This window comes from Betta splendens, chromosome 6, assembly GCF_900634795.4.
Source record: "Betta splendens chromosome 6, fBetSpl5.4, whole genome shotgun sequence".
Taxonomy (NCBI): Eukaryota; Metazoa; Chordata; class Actinopteri; order Anabantiformes; family Osphronemidae; genus Betta; species Betta splendens.
Genome location: NC_040886.2, coordinates 120,054 through 138,345, shown reverse-complemented (window position 1 = coordinate 138,345; position 18,292 = coordinate 120,054). Strand labels below are relative to the sequence as shown.

The 18,292-nt window shown below is 41.1% G+C and overlaps 2 protein-coding genes across 3 annotated transcripts in view; one reads left to right on the top strand and one right to left on the bottom strand.

Moving 5' to 3' along the window:
* The first annotated feature begins 813 nt into the window (after positions 1-813).
* gabarapl2 (GABA(A) receptor-associated protein like 2) lies at positions 814-8,932 on the top strand. Its single transcript, XM_029152754.3, has 4 exons — positions 814-1,053; positions 1,872-1,927; positions 2,789-2,961; positions 3,886-8,932. Exons 1-4 carry the CDS (start codon positions 1,020-1,022, stop codon positions 3,986-3,988), a joined length of 366 nt encoding a protein of 121 aa, XP_029008587.1. The 5' UTR covers positions 814-1,019; the 3' UTR covers positions 3,989-8,932.
* adat1 (adenosine deaminase tRNA specific 1) overlaps positions 2,831-18,292 on the bottom strand; it is a 30,139-nt gene continuing 14,677 nt past the window's right edge. The window contains exons 8-10 of one of the 2 annotated variants that reach the window (XM_029152747.3): positions 11,859-11,958; positions 11,683-11,769; positions 9,934-10,292 (exon numbers count right to left, since the gene is read on the bottom strand). In XM_029152747.3, the coding sequence (XP_029008580.1) occupies positions 10,160-10,292; positions 11,683-11,769; positions 11,859-11,958 (320 nt within the window). In that variant the 3' untranslated portion in view covers positions 9,934-10,159. Of the gene's footprint in view, positions 2,970-9,933; positions 10,293-11,682; positions 11,770-11,858; positions 11,959-18,292 lie in introns of those variants that run through there. The other variant, XM_041071271.2, reaches the window with a different exon arrangement.

Sequence of the window (18,292 nt, the reverse complement as noted above, 5' to 3'; positions counted from 1 at the left end):
TCAAACCATCACCAATCTTGCCTTTTGTGAAAACCATTGCCTTTGTTTTATCTACCGAGAAGTTAAACCCCCATTTCCCCCATCATTCTTTGTTAACTCCTTCCTGCACCTTCTTAACAATATATTCTCTGTTCCTCCCTCTCTTCCCGATTACACCATCATCCGTAAACGCTATACCCACTAAATACTCTATTTACTATTAACACTCCTTTGAGGCGTATCATTCTCTATTATACAACACCTGTATCAAACCGGGGTATAGCATGCTTGGCCTGCTGGTACCTCTCACCTGACTCAGGAGACCCACAAGCCAACCAGGCTTCATAGGTTTCCTTCTTTAGCTCAAGGGTATCCTTTCTTCAGTGTCCAACAGAGGATTCAAGGGTTTCTGGCATGTCAGACACATCTATAAAAGCCCACATTGACCCTGGCAGTTGAACATGGTCTATTTAGACTCTGTCTCCAGCCTCATGCAGGATCTTGTTGAAGTTTCCTTGGTGCTGGGAGTTTCACCTCACCAGCTAAAAAAAGAAGCACAGAAACTCAGGCCCCTTCTCTCCCACAGATATGACAGGCCCCAAGGCCAGCATCTGCATCCTGAGATCATATTGCTTAGGCCCTATAGTGATCTACATTGCATCACTCCCTACGCCTCGTCCAGGGTGCTGTCCAGCTTTTTAATAAATTATTTTTATATTCTTAGCAATGGGAATGTTTGCCTAGGAATATTCGTGACAATAAAATGTAATAAAAATGCATGAACCTTCGTTTACGAGGGCTCTGTTTGTTTGCAGCCATTTTAATTCCGAGGTCACCTGAAGGCAGCAGCGCCACCGTCCTACCTCTGTCCGACAGTGATGTCACCCTCCAGTTAGACCGACGGTCGGAAGCTTTGGACAGAGACTTTTCCTTTAATCGGTTTTGTCTGAAATTGTAGACATTGCGCCGACATTAGCCACAGATTTAGCAGATCGCCTTTCGACTCTACCATCACGCCTCGGTGCGGGGATCCAGCAAACATGAAATGGATGTTTAAAGAGGACCATTCACTTGGTAACGAGGCTTAATACGGACTATGACGCAGGATGTTGTTCTCGTCATGTCACGCACGGTCATTTGTGCCTTACGCGTCGGTTTCACCATTTCATCCCACGCAGGTTCAGAAATGCATGTTTGTTACAGCGGCTCGCAAACAACCGCTGTGAATAGCATTAGCAACATATGCTAACACGGTGTTTCAGTACATGGAATGACTCTTGTCTGACTGGTTCAGATTTTATATCACTGACACATTCGTCACCTGATTTCTCCCTTAAATGTTCAGTTTCCTTTTGGCTGAGACTGTTCATCCTGAATCTGTCAATTTAATGTTGACTTGCGTGGGCCTCAGATAATAGTGAGGATCACAGTTTAATTGCAGTCAATAAGTCAGTGAGTCCACTTAATATTTTAAGGTTTATAAAATGCTATTGTGCTATTGTGGTTTTATCGGGTTCTGTGAGGATTCTATCAGATCACCTTTTGAAAGAAGCCTTGTTGATGGTTCTGTAGAGCTATTCTAACAGTAGGCCTCTTATCTGGACTAGTGGACACATGAAAGTTGGTCAGCCTCCATCTCAACCCCCTATTCTCTGGCTTGTTTCCAGTGTGTAGTCTAGCTTTGATGAATCCATAAAAAAGTCTCATCAGCCAATAAATGTTTTGGTATCAGACAGTAAAGGCTGCTAATGCTGCAGGCCTTAGTCTTACTCTAATGGATGGAGGACTTGATTCCAGGCTTGTCTGTATTTGGCCTAATAAGAAGAGGTTTCTTAAGAGATTGCATTCATCACTGTTATCTCTGTCTTCCTGTCTCCTTGTTTCTACCTCAGAGCACCGATGTGTGGAGTCAGCCAAAATACGCAACAAATACCCTGACAGAGTACCGGTAAGTGGGAGTGGGGGACTTAGTGACATACAGCAGCAGTTAGAAGGTTAAGACAGAGTGACAGAATGTCTAGGGATCAGGGATGAGCATTGAACTGCAGCAATGGGAGGGATAGAAGAGACTGAGTGGAATTTTAAGTCCAGAGAAAGATCTCAGTTGCATATGAAAAATCCTGTTATTGTAAAATAATACAGTTTAGAATAACCGTTGTCTTGTTACATTATAAGTTCAAAAGGAAAGATTTTGATTGATCTTTTGAGACAGAGTTTTCATATTGAGGCGCATTTGTTGTACTTGACTCTTGACCCTTTGTTGAAGGCTGTTGTTTGGTTTAGTAGTCCGTCTTCTATTATAATACTGCACCGTCCATGTCCTCCTCACTCCACTGGAAGTGTTGTGCTTGTTAATGTCTCGGCTCAGAATACTCAGAATAACATCTAATATCATAGCAAAAACACTTAAAATCTACAAAATCATATAAACTAAATCAAATTTTTCATAAATATTGACCCTCTTCAGTTCAGTATTTAGTAGATCACAGCTTGGAATTTGTGTGGATAGGTCTCAATCAAGCATCAATTACTCAGCAGGTTGATTCACTACAAAACGTTGGGTTCTCCATCGTCAGTAAATGGTAAATGTTCTGCACATCAGTACTCAAAGCGCTTTGACACTGTGTCACATTGCCCTATTGGCTCACATCAGACTACCTGTGAATTGCTCAGTACAGTAGGAGGACATTTCATACATGCAAACAGCCAAACATAACGGAAACAGAAATAAGAGATTTGGATTTATTGAAAATATGAAAAGTACGTTGAACAACAAACGCCATATAATCTGTTGATGTCTGTGCTGCAGGTAATAGTGGAGAAGGTCTCTGGCTCTCAGATAGTGGACATTGACAAAAGGAAGTATCTGGTGCCTGCCGACATCACTGTGGCTCAGTTCATGTGGATCATCAGGAAACGCATTCAGCTGCCTTCTGAGAAAGCCATCTTCCTCTTCATCGACAAAACGGTTCCTCAGTCCAGGTAGGACCCTAGGTGTTATAAAGGGAATTTAAAAATATGGACAGCATAGATAAAACACACACCAAATATTCAATTGATCCATATTCATTGAAAAGTTATCATCAACTGTATAAACTTCAGTACATTTAAAGGATCAAAATGCTCTTGTTGAAAAGCCTTTTAATTCCTGATATATTAAATGAAGAGTCACTCTTTTGTTGCTGAGCTACTCAACCTCATGCTGTCCTCACAAGTAGATTAGGCTATTAGAAGCACTCGTCCTGGATTTGAACATGTCTCAGCTAAAAATAATTCGAGCTGGGATGTTGTCCAGCAGTGAGTCAGCAGAGAATTTGGAATATAAACTGTAGTTCTACAGCAATTGTTGTTCTCCTTTTAATATGACTTATTCCCTTGGAGCATATTTTCTTATAAGAGGGTGGAACTATCGAGCATCTAAACAATACATACAAATACACACATGCAGGAAAAATGTTTGTGGGAGTGAGGGGCAAACAACCTATAAACTTATATAATCATTCAAGATGCTTCCTCTACTAATCACCAGTGTTGCAGTTAGGAGTGAGAGGGATATACCGTAGGAATGTCAATTCACTCATTGTATAGGGAAGATACTTCACAACACACACGCAAAATAATATCCTTGATATCCCCAAATTCTATTTAATTCACTTCACCGATCACTAGTTCACAACAAGATTTTTAATTCATTAATGAAAAAAAGGAATGATTACCAGCTCATTTACATTCAGGGACCCTGTGGTTCAGTTTAATTACGCTGTAAAGTTCAAGCTTTCATCAAACATTTGAGCAGTTGTGTGTTTCCAGAATGAAAGAGATTCACTCTATCTACCGCGGCATGTATCAGTGTTCACGTCTACATCTGTATGTGATCTGACCCCAGCATTTGGTGCTGTGTTGCAGCCTGACGATGGGCCAACTGTACGACAAGGAGAAGGACGAGGACGGCTTCCTGTACGTGGCCTACAGTGGAGAAAACACTTTTGGTTACACAACACAGTGTTAATGCTCAATTCAGTATTGGTCTTATTCTTCTTGGTCTTCTGTACACGAACACGCACGCCCTGACGCAGTGAGGCCAGCGTTTTAAGCACTGATGCTGTCCTCATTGTGGGTTGTTGATACTAGAACCACAACAAAACAGTACAATCATCAATCCTGCACATTCATGACTGGGTCAGTCTGAATGAGTCTTTAACACTTCCATCAACTAAGGACACTGATCACTAAATCATTGGCACTTCTCATATCATTCATTGGGAGTCCAAACTGTAAGACACACAAACACAGGTACCATGTTTCTAATGCTACAGATTCCTTTCTGTGTTTTTATCACCTTTACTTGTGTTCAGGATCAGACAGACCAGACAGAAGAAGTCCTGTACATGTGCATCTAAATCATTATTTTGTGTTTATTTTGGTCTTCATATCCTGAGATTAAGAGCTTGAGTTCTCTATAGTATCTTATAAGAAGCATGATGAACAGAGCATAGAAGGCAGCTGTTGAGTTGGTAGATGAGCAGTGAGGAGGCAGCCAGGATGGGGGGATTAGCCCTGCACAAGAGCAGCACTAGTCCGTCGGATGTTATAGGGTTTTCCTATCCTGTTTTCTCATTTGCACATTATGTTGTGCAAATCAAGTCAATACCACCTAAGATTCAGATAATGGCAAAATTAAGCCATGAACATGAGTGAAATGTCAGCACTTTGCTTGACGTGTATGGGTCTATGTTCTGGATCTTCAATCTGTGATTTCACACTGAGGGACTGGTCACGAGCAAGTGGAATGTTTTAACAACAGAACAACCTGAAAATCCTGAAAGAAAAGACATTCTTGGATCATCTTCTTTGTCAGCTTGCACCTTTATGCAGCTCAACATGTGCAGTGCAGTTTGTGTAGGGAATATCAAATAAAGTGAAGCTGTTGATTTGGTTGTGAGGTAAAACCTTCCTGACTTTGTGGGATGCCGTCTTTTCACTGGTCTGTGTGTGCGGCTCTTTAGCGTGGGGTCTGTAGCTACAGTATGTGCCACCTGAACCTAAAACAGACACGGCTCAATGGCCCAACTACCATCAAATTCTATTCACAGGTGGTTCCAAGTTACTACTTTACTGTGTGTTTGGGATGATGTTTTGCATATGATTAAAGGGGGCAAGCCAACTGTGCAGAGCCTGTTTTAGCTTGTTGATTTGGTCAGTCAGCAATCCCTCCTGTTGGCCTTAACTCCAGACATGCTGCAGTAGGCGACTTCCCACCCACACACCACCAACCTGGCATCAAAAAGCAGGCAGAACATACTGTTTGTAGCAGCAGATTTGTTGGTGGAGACCAAAACTCCCAGGCTAAAAATCATTTTTTAGTTTGTTTCCAATTCTGATGTACTGTGTGTATAGTGGAGCAGATTTCTGTTGCCCATTGTCACGACAATAGACTAAACTAGCTTCGAAACACAGTGTAATAGTGTAATTAAATGAAAAGTTGTGTTTTGTGTTTAAAGGCTTGGTCACAGCCTCAAGCTACAAACAAGGTGCTTGTGCTTTTTGTGGAGTAACTTTTAAGATCTCTCACCATTAACTGGAAAGGACTTTTTGCAGACAGTACATGATAGAGCGCCAGAAGCATTGTTACTGTAACACATGGGCAGAATTGTTACTAAAGTTATTGCAGTTCATAAACTTTACCCGGCAAACGTTTATGTTTCAGTGGAACTAACAGACATCAGCCTAACAAAAGCAACCATAAAAACATGCTGTGAAACCGCCTCAGCTCTGCTCGTTGGTGGAACAGGCGTCAGTTGTAAAATCACACACACTCGTACTTTTCTGACCCACACAGGAAGCGGTGGTTTTGACTGCAGCTTTCGTTCCCCAACCAGACGTGTAACAGCTTGTGCGCCACTATGACATTCTTGACATGATTTTGAACATGTTATGTAGATGTGTAATATACTGTGTTGATGTCATGCTGTGATTTTTGGAATTGTTTAATTTTACACTGTTTAATTTCACACTGTTGTATAATTATGAAATATATATAAGTATATTATAAAAAAGGAATTTAATTTGAAAATGTAATCTAGCTAGAAAACTCTATCAATAAAAATTTAAAACAAAAAAAAGTAAAATTGTAAAATCAGATTTATCAACAGGCTGTAGCATTTCCACTTATTTCTTGCCACAGATGGTGTTTGTTCAGTTCAGCCTATTTATTTACAGTGTAAATGATTTATAAATACATTCTACACAAATACATTCTTTTTTTATATTTTTGTCCTGCCTGGCAGTTCAACAAGCCACATTTTTTATTCTGAGTTTCATATTGTGATGGACAGTATTGCTTTTTCAAGAGGAGCATATAAGTAAAATATATACTCCTCTTGGTGTGTGTGTGTGTGTGTGTGTGTGTGTGTGTGCGTGCGCGTGTGTGTGCGTGTGTGTGTGTGCGTGTGTGTGACTAGAGTGAGAGAAAAAATTATTTCCAGGAACATGACCGCTGGCTGACGATGTCTCCTAGACAGCATCCCCCAGCTGATGGCCCAAAACTCTAGGCCCCAGTGAAAGAGTCCACCCCCCCGGATAAATGTATGTGTATGTGGCTTGGTATGAGGAACTTTGGAGGCCGCCACTTCCCCGAGGAGTCTAGGAAACAGAACCATCAAAGAGAAGGCTCTATCCACTGGTACCCCAGGGAGGTAGCCTCCAGAGTCATGGAAAAGCGTACTCGGATGGTAGGAAGGAGAGGATAGACAGTCAGAAGGGGATGGAACTACCAGAAGGCAAGATAGCAAGCAGATGTGGAGGATAGCTACAAATACCTTGGAATCCCACAGGCAAATCGTGACCACAAAGAGGCCGCAAGGAAAACAGCAACCACTAAGTGCCTCTAAAGGGTGAGGCAAGTCCTGAGAAGTCAGTTGAATGGGAAGAACAGTGTCCGGGCAATCAACACCTACTCTCTCCCAGTCATCAGGTACCCTGTTGGCATAATAAGCTGGCCAAAAGAGATGGACACCACTGACATCAAGACAAGAAAGCTCCTTACAATGCATCTCCACACTAAGCAAAGGGAAGGAGGCCAAGGATTAGTGAGCGTCAAAGCCACTATTCAGGATGAAACATCCAAGATAGATGAATACATCTAGAAGATTTCCCCAACAGATGACATGCTTAGTGAATACCTTAGGCAGCACAAACCAGAGGAGGAGGGGGAGGAAGGAAGGCCCCTTCACGGAAGGACCAACCCCTGCACAATATGTACCACCAGCAGAGAGAAGTGGCTGGTATCGAAAAATCCTACCAGTGGCTGGACAAAGCTAGATTGAAAGACAGCACAGAGGCACTAATCCTAGCAGCACAGGAGCAGGCTCCGAGTACCAGATCAATAGGGGCTGGGATCTACCATACGAGACAGGACCCCAGGTGTAGGCTGTGCAAATATGCCTCTGAAACAATCCAGCACATAACATTGGGATTCAAGATGCTAGCAGGCAGGGCATACATGGAATATCATAACCAAGTGGTCGACATAGTGTACAGGAACATCTGTGTTGAGTACATGCTGGAAGTCCCAAAGTCTAAATGGGACACATCTCCAAAGGTGGTTGCGAATGACAGAGCTAAGATCCTGTGGGACTTCCAAATACAGACTGACAAACTCTAAATGGCCAATCAACCAGACATGGTAGTGGTGGACAAACAAGAGAACACGGCTATAGTGATACAGTATATGTAGCAATCCCAGGTGATAGCAGGAAGAAGGAGCACAAAAAGATAGAGAAGTACCAAGGGCTAAAGAAGAGGTAGAGAAGATGTGGAGGGTGAGGGCACAAGTGGTACCCTTGGTGTTACGAACACTGGGGGCTGTAGCTCCCAAACCGATCCAGCAGATCCCAAGAACATCATCTGAGATCTCTGTCTAGAAGAGTGCAGTCTTAGAAACCGCTAAGATACTGCGCAGGACCCTCAAGCTCCCAGGCCTCTGGTACAGGACCAGAGCTTCTGGGAGTAAGACCACTCCAAGGAAAAAAGTGGTTCGCTTTCTTGGGTGCTGACAATGCCTCAAAACATTTAATGTAGCAGTACAAATAATAACTACTACTGTAATAACTACTACTGTAGTAGTACTAATCTCTGTTTTTATTTTGCTTTGTGTGTCAGAAATCATTTGCATCTTCTAAGGATATTTAAGGCCTCCTCAGCCACATTCACTTTCTCAGTTTGTTGCCCTATTTGCCAATATTAGCTCAATCAGTATGTTGCTTGGGGGTTTGTTGAGTTGCCTTTGTCCTGTTTTTGCTCATTAGTCTTGTTAGTGAACTTTGCCTTAGGTTATTATTGTTACCGCCTTAGTTCACCTAAGTTTGTATTAGATTTTTCATTTCATATCTTTACCTTAGTCACCAGTTGTTAGTCTGTACATGTTTATTGTAGCCTGTGGTCTGAGAGTTTTTATTCTTGGCTAGCTTGTTTACTTTAAAAACCGGTACTGGAAAAACAACAATCAAGTATTTGTTATTCATGATTCATAATAAAAACATTTAATTTTTTTAAAAGGTATAAAAACTCAGACCCACAGCTTCAGACCAGTGAACTGAAGAATTCTCAACAAAACAGAAATATTCTGTAGCCATGTCCTCAACATTCACCCTCCACTCGCCCCTCTAAGGTTGTGTCTTTGCAGACTTTTGTGACTTTCTTCTGACTCTGTGCTTCATCTGGTGCTACATCCTCACCACCCACAGCTCTTTTAGAATCCTCAGATCTCTGCTGGCATTTAATGACCCTGGTTTCTTGTAGGCCTTTGTATCACAGGCTGCATTTCACCTCTATAAAGACTACTTGTTCACTTTATGTAGATAATATGCAAATTATATTATTTTAATAATGTCATTTGTTAAATGCAGTCTCATAATAAATTGGTTTACACTAATAAATGCCATGGCTGCTCAAGCTACTGACTCAACCTGTCTGATTTTGTGTACAGTGGATTGTTGGGGAACTGGGTTCACCTTAGGACACAGGAACAGACTTTCTCAATTTTCAGTTCAAGATTCAAAACGTTTTATTAATCCCAGAGTAAAATTAAAATTTAAAAGCCTCTAGTTAATTTAAAATGCTGTAGCCAGTTCTGAATGTACTAGAATTCATTCTTATTTACAAAGCTCCATCATCGTTCCACAGAACTGGACTCTACTGAAACATGCAATAGACTCTTGAGTTTAAACTGGACTGCTGGACCAGCTGGACTGCTGGGCAAAGTGTGAAGAAAACGCAGATAGATCTATTTTAAATATGCAATAGGTTCTCTTGTCTTTTAAGTTCATATAGCCTTTCTATTTTGCTGTCTCAATTAATCTTAATTATAATTGCAACAAATTCTCAAAAGGTCAGAACAAGGACCACAGAAAGTGGAACAATTATCACAAAGACAGGACACAGAAGGACTGTACACTATAGCCCGTATCACTACTAATGATATTGTTGAAAGCTTAGGTAAGGATGAGGACAAAGTTTCTCTCTTCAGTTCTCAAGATGTTATAGACAAAAAGGTAGGAGCTACATGATATAACACACCTGATAAACATGGTCCCATTCTACTTTGATTCATGACAGGTTTTATATTACATTATATTTCACACAGCACCTCAACGGTTCCAGTTGTCTACAGTCCAGCAGAGCTGAGTGGTTTGACTGTGGGACAAATCCACTTGAACATGTGCATCCTGCTGTGTTTGTGGAGCAATAACACCAAACAGCTGCAGGGACATGTCACACTCACTGGAAAAATAAGAGCGGTCATCAACCTTGTGGAACAGCATGACAGTGCAGGTTATCCTGCTGTTGTGACTACAAAGAGTCAGATTAAGCCAAGTGATACTTATCTAAAGATCAAGGCTCACGGAGCAGCTGCCCTATGTACAGTAGGATGAGAAACGACAGTAACACTTCAAAAACGTGTTTGTCCTTTTATTTAAAGTTTAATGTGATGATGTCTGTGACTGCTGTCCTTTGTTTGAAATCTAGGTCTCATAGGATTTTAAAGTCGATATGCCTCATATTGTACAATGGTTCTTGTGGAAGCTTAGTTATTTTGACCTGTGATCTCCATTCTGCGCTATGACAAAGACAGTCTTCACAGAGCTCATGCAGGAGGACATCTAAGCTGCAGACTGGGGTTTCACTGGAAGAGCAGGAGATCTCTATCGCTGCGTGGCCACAAAGGGAAGGCCTGACTAAGCAGCTGGTGCCAGGCCTGCTGGTATGACTGGGAAGCCTGCTTGTAGTCCCAGTAGGTCTGCAAGTCTGTTTTCCTGGACAGACGCAGAAAAATAAATAAATAAAAAAAGGGGAAGTGACAGTTAGAGCTCACATTGTTCCTGTGTTTACAGAAATCTACCTGCTGCCATAAAGCAAAAAACAAAACATAGTGATAACAAATTAATTATAATAATAGTTATACAATATATTAGCCAGTTCTGTTATTGTGGCTCCCAGAAGACAGCACATTTGTTCTGAAACAAAAATATCGCCCCCTTAGGGATCACACAACTACAGAACAGGAATTGTTCAGGAAGTGCAACAATGGTTTACCAGAGGATTAACAGAAATCGGTAAATAAAAGATTGTGATTAGTTCAGAAACACTGTTTGTGATAGTAGGGTGAAAAAAAGTTATCAAAATTATTAATAAATGTTAAATGCAAAGTAGAACATCACACATTTGTGGCAGAATATATTTCTTAGGCATTTCTCAACCATCCATGGAAAGAATGAAATGGAGATAACCCAGTAATACTAGAACATCCAGTTACATCCAGTACGTAACACCCTGTTTTTGTCTTTCTTTCAACAATTGTGTATTTATTATCTTCTGTATTATTAGTCTTTCGTGCTGGTAATTTCCCCATAAGGTTTTTCTATTCTATTCTATTCTATTCTATTCTATTCTATTCTATTCTATTCTATCCTAAACTGGTATTTCAGCCGGGCTGACACAGCATCAGGAAATTTGGATCTCAAAAAACCCACAGTTTTATCAGACAATAGACAATAAATGTGTAAAAGCAAATAAACGCTGAATTTATAGTCTGTAGAATGATCCAGTTAACAGGAAATCTGCTAAAGTGGTAACAAAGGAACCAGTGTTCTGTCTTTGAAGGGGATTCAGCACACGGACACGTGTACACACACCCACATGTGTGTGAGCGGCCCAGGATATTAGGACAGATGAAATGAGAGAACTGAATGTCGCACGCACGCACAGTCATGTTTCACATCTACGTGGGGACTCACAATTGACATAATGCCTTCCTCAGCCTCTCACTCTAACTCTAACCATCACAAACTCAATTCTAACCTCAGTCCTAAAATCACATCTTGACCATTAAAAAAGCTTTTGGACTTGTTACAATGTCCTCACCTTGATAGCAAAAACATGGTTTATGGTCCCCACATCGAAGGAAAAACACACACACACACACACACACACACACACACACACACACACACACACACACACACACACACACACACACACACACACACACACACACACACACACACACACACACACGTTTCACATAATGCCTTCCCTAGCCCCTTATCCTAACCGTCACAAATCGCGCACACGCACACACACACACACACACACTGCACACCAGGACTCCATCTTTGTTGTTCACTCTGGCCTATGGTTTGTTACCTGAGGGAGTCGGGGAGCGCTGACGGATCTGTGACTGACGCCAAGGACAGGAAGGAGCGGAAAAGCTCCAGTTTACACAGGAGAGACCTAATGACATTTAAATACAGAAATATCAATTTAAATATTCTGTACTGATAAATGACTGAATTGAAAAGAACAAGCCTGTTTAACTGTACCTGGCTTTAGCTGTGCCCAGGTCCTTCTTGGTGACTCCATGTTTGTAGCCATTAGCAGTGACATCTAGCGGCTGTTCAGCCACATTACACCAACTGATGGCTGAAATATATGTACAGATATAATTTAAAAAATGCATTATAGGCATATAATTAATATTTACCTCTATATATCACAACTCAGCTCCCGGCAATGTTAATTATAACATGTGTAACTATGAATGCTGCAAAGCATTCACTGTATTGAGATTTTGAATCTCCTATTATTATCACAGTTTAGTTGTTGTAATCTTTATCACAGTGAATGCAATGTTTTTCTAATCTTTATTATTAAAGTTCTTCCGTCTGCATCTAATTAGGTCCGCAAAGTAAAGTAAACTCAAAGTAAAGTCAACATTAAAGCATTCAGTATTGTATACAAATTATATCACAATGCATTATGGTTAGTAAATTGTGAACAATTGTGGCACCCTAACAGAAACTGGTGTGAAAACGAGTGACCCTTCCAAGATTGACGTTGAAGATTTGGTGTTTTTGCAAGTACACATTTGTAAGCTGCAGCTTGTGATAATTGCATTTTCACATTTGTTTATGAAAGTATGTTGGTGTTTGATCTTACTAGTTTCTAATGCCTGTTCAGTTTAGTTTTTTTCTTAGATACAGCAATTCAGCTATACTTTATTAGTATTCACCACTTTTAGTTATTCTTTAAAATGCTTAAGCTTTTCTTGATGAGCAAACTCAATATTACAGCATTTAGCATTATATGCAAAATCAGAGCGCAGTGCATTATGGGGAATGCACCCTAACAGAAACTGGTGTGAGAAGGAGTGACCATTGCAATGATGGATGCCAGGTTCTGTATTAAAATATTCACATTTGTTTTAGGTTCACACCTTTGAGACTGTTGCAACATTCAAGTCTTTGTTTAATGAAATAGCTCTTCAGCTAACTTGTCTTTCACTTATTATATCCTGTAGCTCAATGGCGCAAGTTCTTGACTCTGGAGTGGGAGATCCAGGTTTAACTCTCATCTGACTCATGCATATGCAATCACATTATAAAAATGTATGTATTTCCCAGATAAATTGACATATATGCTTAATGTATTACCAATGTTCAGCTATATTATAGATTAGAAATTTTCAGTTTTTCCAAGTAGTAAGTATACTGCTCCTCTGAGCAGTGATTTAACCAATGTGGCTGAATGGCAAAAGAGTATGACTTTGATGCAGGAGATCCTGGTGTGAAACCGGACTACAACAGGTCTTTCAACAAAATTCAAAAGAAGTATTTACAGAAGTGTAGCCATGTGCAAAACAAACACAGAAATCAAACTGCTTTTATTTTATTTGTGCACATTCAGCTGCAACTTTTTCTTTGCAGAGCTGACCAGCTATACATTCAACTCATCAGGTAGTTTCAGTAATGTTCAATTAATTCAATTAATGTACTGATTAATTACAAATAGTTAATTAGAAGATTTTTTTTACAATAAAAGCAATCCAATTGCTTATTAGCATGTTTTTGCCTTTGACTGGATAGTTACTGACACTGTTTTAACTTTACCAGTTAAGCAGACACATCCTCCAAATCCTTTCAGAATTAAAGCATAAGTCAAATCATTAGCTTTGGTAGAAAATGTTTCAACTGCTTCAGCTTTTTCTTATCCACCACTCATATCCTGTGGCTCAATGGTATAAGTCCTTGACTTAGGAGTAGATCTAGTTTTGATTCCCATTGCAGGTGTTATGGCAAAAATTGTCTCTTCCTTATTTCTATGTCTCTTCCTTATTTCTATGCAGTTATTATATGATTTATGACTTATGTTCTGCAATTAATATCTTATGTTTTGTCTTATTGTATGCATTTGACATTTGACCTACATTGTTCAATGGTTGTCTCTGCCTGATAGACTCTCAACTCTAGCTCCCAAACCCAAGGTCGGGGAGTTGTGTCTCTGTCTGTTGAGACTTGGTGCTCCTTTCTCACAGATAGTTGGACGTCAGCAATGCAGGTGTGAGAAAGTAAAAATCTTCACACACACTGCGACAGGGAGGAGATGGTGCGTGTAATTTGATTGGGTTAGAAAGACATTCCACCCTAGTCGGACAGAGAAGCTAAAAGGCAGAAGCAACTTTAGGATCGTGGGCTCTTTGCATCACACCTTCGTGGTGTGTGCACTGATCTCCCCAGCTGGTTTTTGGTTTGTTGATGTGCACGATCAACATCCATGCTTTTTATTTGCTTTCCCCATTATTTTTATGTTCTTTATTATTTCAATAAATCGCACAAAAGGACAACTCTCTCTCATCTACTTCTTTATGTAAAATTTCCGCCACACAGGCGTGTTTATGTATTCAGTTCTTAACTACATTGATTTCCTTCAAAAAAACTGAGTTACAGTGAGGGAAAAAAATATTTGAACCCCAGCTGATTTTGTATTGTATTTTATTTGAACAGTGAGAGGCAACGATGACAAAAGAAATCCAGAAAAATGCGTTACAAAAAAAGTTATAAATTAATTTGAATTTCCATGAAGGAAATAAGTATTTGATCCCCTATCTGTAAGCAAGATCTTTATCTCCCAGGGGGATGTTATACAGGTAACAGGCTGACATTGGCAGCCCTCTCAGCTCGTTACCTGTATAAAAGAAACCTGTCCACAGAAGCAATCACTCAATCCAGATTCCAAACTATTCACCATGACCAAGACCAAAGAGCTTTCCAAGGATGTTAGGGACAAGATTGTGGACCTACACAAGGCTGGAATGGGCTACAAGAGAATTGCCAAGCAGCTGGGTGAGAAGGTGACAACAGTTGGTTCAACCATCAATGTGAAGGCTCCGTCCACTGGCCCCCCCGGAAGGAGCCCCCAGATTCCTGGACGAGTGTGTATGACTAATGCAATTAAAACTGCAGAGCATCCCACTTGGGAGGGACGGAACCATTTCCTGGTAGCCCCGGTCCCTCCATCAGCAGAACGCCCCTTGCAGACCTAAGTGAATGAATGTGGAGAAATATAGTTGGGAAGCAGAGCACCAGGGTCTGCAGAGCCAGGTTCCCGACTGGCTCTGCTACCCATCCCACCGCCGCCCACAACCCCCAGCCAGGAAGAGACAGCCGAGACCCAGGGACCGCAGTACTACTGCCCAGGCACCACACGCAGCACAGCCAGAGCCATCCTCACCCTTCTTTCACACTTACCCATTCTCTCGCTCAAGTATGCCCATGCTCGCCCCGTGTAGTGCTACACTCAAACCTACACACATACTCTGCGGTTGTGCATTGAGGGCCAATCTCCGCCCAGGGCCCAATGAAGGTTGTAGCCTGAGTAGTCCGCCAACCCCCCCCAACAGGCCCGAGCAGTTACCAGAGGACGTCGGACTGCTAGGGCAGGCAGCGCCCCACCCGAGCAGGGGCAGCGCCCCAGGGAAGAGACACCCCTCTGGGCGCAGGCAGGCACCCCCGGAGGGACTCCCCCGGACACAGGTCACCCAGGTCTCCACCCCCAGGTCCGCTCCCTGCACACTGGCAGGGAGGCCCGCCTCCACTCCCAGGAGACAGGCACACGCCAACCCTCAAAATGGCCCTACTGCGGCACAGGACCGTCAGTCTCAGCAGCCACCACACCCCTGCCGCAGGGGACCCATTCGGCCAGCCCAGAATCCACCAGTCCCGTTGTCCCGGTTCCTTAGGTAGGCAGGTACCCCCAACCACCAGTCACCCCACCACCACTGTTGTCAGACATGACGCAGCACCCGAGCACCACGCATCCTTACCTGGAAATGGAATCAATCAGAGTATAGTTTTGGTAATTTGATGAAGCAGACAATGTCTCTAAGGTGGTGTAATCTAACAAGGTGTTCAGGTACTGAGTAATGCTTAATTTATTTTTAGTTTTCCAGTTCATAAGGATGATTTTCTTTGCCGACACAGAGGGCAGAAAGAAGTGTGTGTGATGAGTTTGTCTCTACATCAAGCCCACTTACAGTAGATCTCCTAGAAGACAAAGTGCAGGGGCTGCTGGGATTGGACAGCTTAACTGGGTTGACAGGTGTTCACATACTCTTTGCCAAAATTGCTGCACAGGTGAACATGACCAGAATGCATGTAGGAATCTATCTGCTGTGTTATCTGTACAGTGAGGGCAAATGTTTGAGTTTGTGAGACCCATTTGGAACATCCTTTGTCCTGTATAGTGAGTTCTATGAAGAATTTTATATTGTATTAGTTGTTCATTTGTATTTTTTGTCATTCTGAATAAATTAGAACATACATTATTATTCCAGAACGTGTAATTAGTGGTGATGTTGAGATCAGTTTCGCATTTAGAGATCGGAAGGCTCACTGTCTGATCTACATTGAAAATTAAGATATAGATTTTGGATACTGTCTTTTTCCCTGATATATTAATAAATCGCTCTATTACTGGTGGCGGTTGCATGTGGATAGGAGTATTCTTACTTTTTGCATTTAGTATTGACTTTAGTTGTTGGTATTCTAAGAAATTGGAACTAGTGATTTCATAATGGGACCCCAATTCTTCAAAACAGGTAAACTTGTCTCTTGTGAAAACACGTTTCAGATGTGTTATCCCTTTGATATGCCAAGTTGGAGTTGGAGTGTATTGCCTTTTGTTTTGTATGATGTCTGGATTGTTCCGGAGAGGTGTGTTTTGGCAAAGAGTAAGCGAAGACCGATTAATTTTAAGAAAATCCCACCAGGCTGTCAGAGATGCTTTTATGCTAATGCTCTGGTAACAACTATGATGTTTGATTTTGGTGCTCATAAATGGTAGATCTGCAACTTTAATATTTCCGCAAAATGTTTGTTCAATGTCTAACCATGAGGAGTGTTGGAAAAATACTGCATTTAATCATTGAAACATATTTTGGTGAAGCCTTGTTGGCTGTGCTATAGCCTTGAAGTTTTCTCCCTTCTGCTCTGCTACAAATAGGGAGTACCAGTGTGTAGCATCCTTATCTGATGAGCCCAATGCTTGCTTTGTGCAGGAAATATTTCCCACGTTCTGTTTGACTATGCACCTCCCAGAATGCAATTCATATTATGAGCTGAATCCTTGTCTTCTCTTCAGTGAGAGGAAGTTGCCTTTGCTGTAAACTGCTCACTCCTTGCAAGTAAAATCCTGAAGAAGGTCTCAACTGATTGTGTCTGCTTTATTTAAGATTTACAAAGAGAACTAACAATTTCCCTAACAAGGAGTCTGCTGGCATGGGTTTTATCCATTTGTGGACATGGTTCAGTCTCTTGGCAAGAAAATAGTGGTGGAAGTTAGGTAGTTCTAGGCCGCCGCAGCGTCTGGATTTTTGAAGAGTTTTTAAACTAATTGGTGGTTGCTTGGTTTTCCACAAAAACTGTGAGATGTAGGAGTCTAATGTCTTAAACCACACCTAGGCTAGCTGAGTTGGAATTATTGAGAATATGTAATTAATTTTTGGCAGAATCATCATTTTTATGGTGGCAATTCTTCAAAGTGAAATGGGTAAGGACTGCCATCTTTTGAGGTTGGCTTCTATTTGTTTTAATAATGGATTGTAGTTTAGATCAATAGGCTCTCATAGCCTAGACAACAATTCAATGCCCAAGTATTAATGTTCCCTGAATGGAGTGTGGTAGAAGAGATGTTAGTCACCTTAAGGTTAAGTGGTAGCACTATAGATTTGGTCCAGTTAATAGAGTACTCTGAAAGTCCTGAGAATTCATCTATGAGGCTGATAGTTGTAGGAAGAGACGTCTGTGGCTCCAGGAGAAACAGTAACACATCGTCAGCATATAAACTTATTTTATGATTTACCGATTTGGTCAATATTCCAGTAATTCCTTCATGCTGTCTTATTGCTGCGGCTAGAGGTTCAATAAATATTGCAAATAGTGATGGGGAAAGTGGGCAGCCCTGTCTTGTCACTCTATGCAGATTAAACCTTGGTGAAATCTGTTTTTTTTGTGTTTTTTTGTTTATTTTGTTCTGACTCTGGCGTTTGCTGAGCAGTATAATATTTGGATCCAGTCTATGAATGATTTCCCAATGCCGAATTTGTGCAGAGTGGCTAAAAGAAACTTCCAGTTTACTCTATCGAAAGCTTTTTCTGCATCTAAGGAGACGATGGCTGACTCTAGTTTATGGGTGGTGACATAATCAATTAAGTTGATTAATCTGTTCATATTGTTTGTTGACTGTCTACCTTTAATGAAACCTGTTTGGTCAGAGTGAATTATATATGGAGTGATTTTTTCTAATCTTCTAGCAAGTGCTTTACACACTATTTTTAGATCTACATTTACTAGTGAAATTGGTCTATAACTTGATGGGAGTGTAGGGTCTTTTCCTGGTTTTTGGAGCAGGCTTATGAAGGCAGAATTCATATTTGTGGGTAATGAATGCTGTTTTTTAATTTCAACTACCATTTTGTAAA